This window comes from Sabethes cyaneus, chromosome 2, assembly GCF_943734655.1.
Source record: "Sabethes cyaneus chromosome 2, idSabCyanKW18_F2, whole genome shotgun sequence".
Lineage (NCBI taxonomy): Eukaryota > Metazoa > Arthropoda > Insecta > Diptera > Culicidae > Sabethes > Sabethes cyaneus.
In genome coordinates, this window is record NC_071354.1 from 189,451,628 (window position 1) to 189,453,521 (window position 1,894).

A 1,894-nucleotide genomic window follows, 5' to 3' on the forward strand; every position below is an offset into this window, starting at 1 on the left:
TTTTGGAACCACCACCTTTACGTGCCCGACATCAAAAATGATGGTACTTGCAGTTACACTTTTGGCTCTATCTCCACTTATTTTCATTTGATTTTTATGCAATTAGTCTTAAAAGAACCACAATAGACTAGCCTCTAATGCAAAAATAAAGTAATAAATTTTGGTTCTCTTTTCCCGGAGATATTCCAGATCGCAGTGGGATTTTTTTGACGTTATAAGTAGCATGTGAAATAATACTATAATCTGCTTAACAGAGGGCGCAAAAGTTATCCATTTCATTTGTGGTCATTAAGAATGAATCTTACATTATCCTGTAGAGCGCAAGTTCATGTCCCACACTCTGGAACATCCGGTATGGGTTCTACCGGAACTGAAAATTGACCGTTTTGAATTCTCTTCAGTAATATGGCAAATGGGATATCAAATCAAAGGATTTTTCAACGCGAGTTCTTGGGTGGACCTTAGGGTGCATTTTGAGCTGATCTGGAGATTCCGGAATATCCGTTGTTGGTTCTACCGGAACTCTGCTTGACTTAGACGGTACTGTCAAATTAATGTTAATTAAGTCAAGGTGATTGTGCCATCTCTGGCAAGAGGTCCCGTTTTACGATACATTTGGTTAGTGAGAAACATTTAGTAGTATTTATCAGATTTGTTGATTATTTTCGGTGAACTAAACATATCTGATAAATAGTTAATTTACGGTGACTAAACCCCCAAAAGATGACACTACTTTCTTGCTGGCATGAAGTTGTCGGCTCTTACACCTTAAGTGACGAAAACCTTCACTCACAAGTAGGATACAAGTCTTTCGCTGGCCCATTTTTCTCGAATGGCAATTAGTACCTATCTATTTTGTTTATTTCGTAAAAGGAAAAATTTACGGATTTCGTTATTTTGAAAGAACACTTCTGCACTGAGATGGACTTATTTCTTTCGCAGTTATCAATAAATATTCATACAAAATCGTTACATGTACAATACTATCCAGTCGTTTTGTATTTTTCTCATCTTTCACAGAAACAATCGAAAAAGCGAACAAAAGAAAAATAACTATACTCAGGTGATGATTCGGAATTTCGTTTGACAGTCAACTACTGCTCAGTGCTTGGCGTACACGGGTATCCGCTGTAGATGGATGGATAACTGGCCGCGTAAGTGTAGGGAGCAGCGGCATAGCCGTAGGCCGGACCGGCAGCGTATGCGGTGTATGCTGGAGCGGCAGCGTAGGTCAGAGCTGGAGCGGCTTCAACGTAGGCAGCCTTCGCGATGGGAGCAGCGGCGTAGGCCACAGCCGGGGCTGGCTGGACATAAGTGGTGTGGAGGGCCGGGGTGTTTACGGTGTGGTAGGTGGTCTTCTCCACTGGAGTTTCGACGATGGTTTTCTTGACGGCTGGGGCGAAAACTTCCTCGGCGACCTGCTTGTTGTGGTACTGGGTGAAGCTCTGGTGCGAGAATCCGGTCGGGATTTTCTTCTCAATGTTACCGACGTGAGCAATAGCTGGCTCCTCAATGATGCTCTTCTGATAGGCGATTTCCTTCTGCGCGACAACAGCTGGAACAGCGGCATACGAGGTGTAGGCCAGTGGTGCCGAAGCAATCACGGTAGCGGAAGGAGCAGCAGCGGCAACGGCCAGGACAACGGACAACACCACCAATCTGAACATTTTGACTGATTGTTTTTTGAGAGGTCTGTGTTGTAGACGTTGGATAATAAGCTCGTTGAAACTAGTTGTTTGCTGGACGATTAAACGTTGACTGTACCTTCCCGCTCGCATGATCAATCTTTTATAGTACTTCCCAAATCGTCCATCGGGTCCACCGGCGAGACGGATCTAGCTCTCGAAATCGGTGGCGCGCGACAGTAGCCGGCAGCGGTGGGTTGTGTATGCGT

At 44.6% G+C, this 1,894-nt stretch overlaps 1 protein-coding gene across 1 annotated transcript; it reads right to left on the reverse strand.

The window, feature by feature from the left end:
• Positions 1-1,094: 1,094 nt before the first annotated feature.
• LOC128736464 (cuticle protein 12.5-like) lies at positions 1,095-1,667 on the reverse strand. Its single transcript, XM_053830948.1, has one exon. It carries the CDS (start codon positions 1,665-1,667, stop codon positions 1,095-1,097), a length of 573 nt encoding a protein of 190 aa, XP_053686923.1.
• Positions 1,668-1,894: the final 227 nt, after the last annotated feature.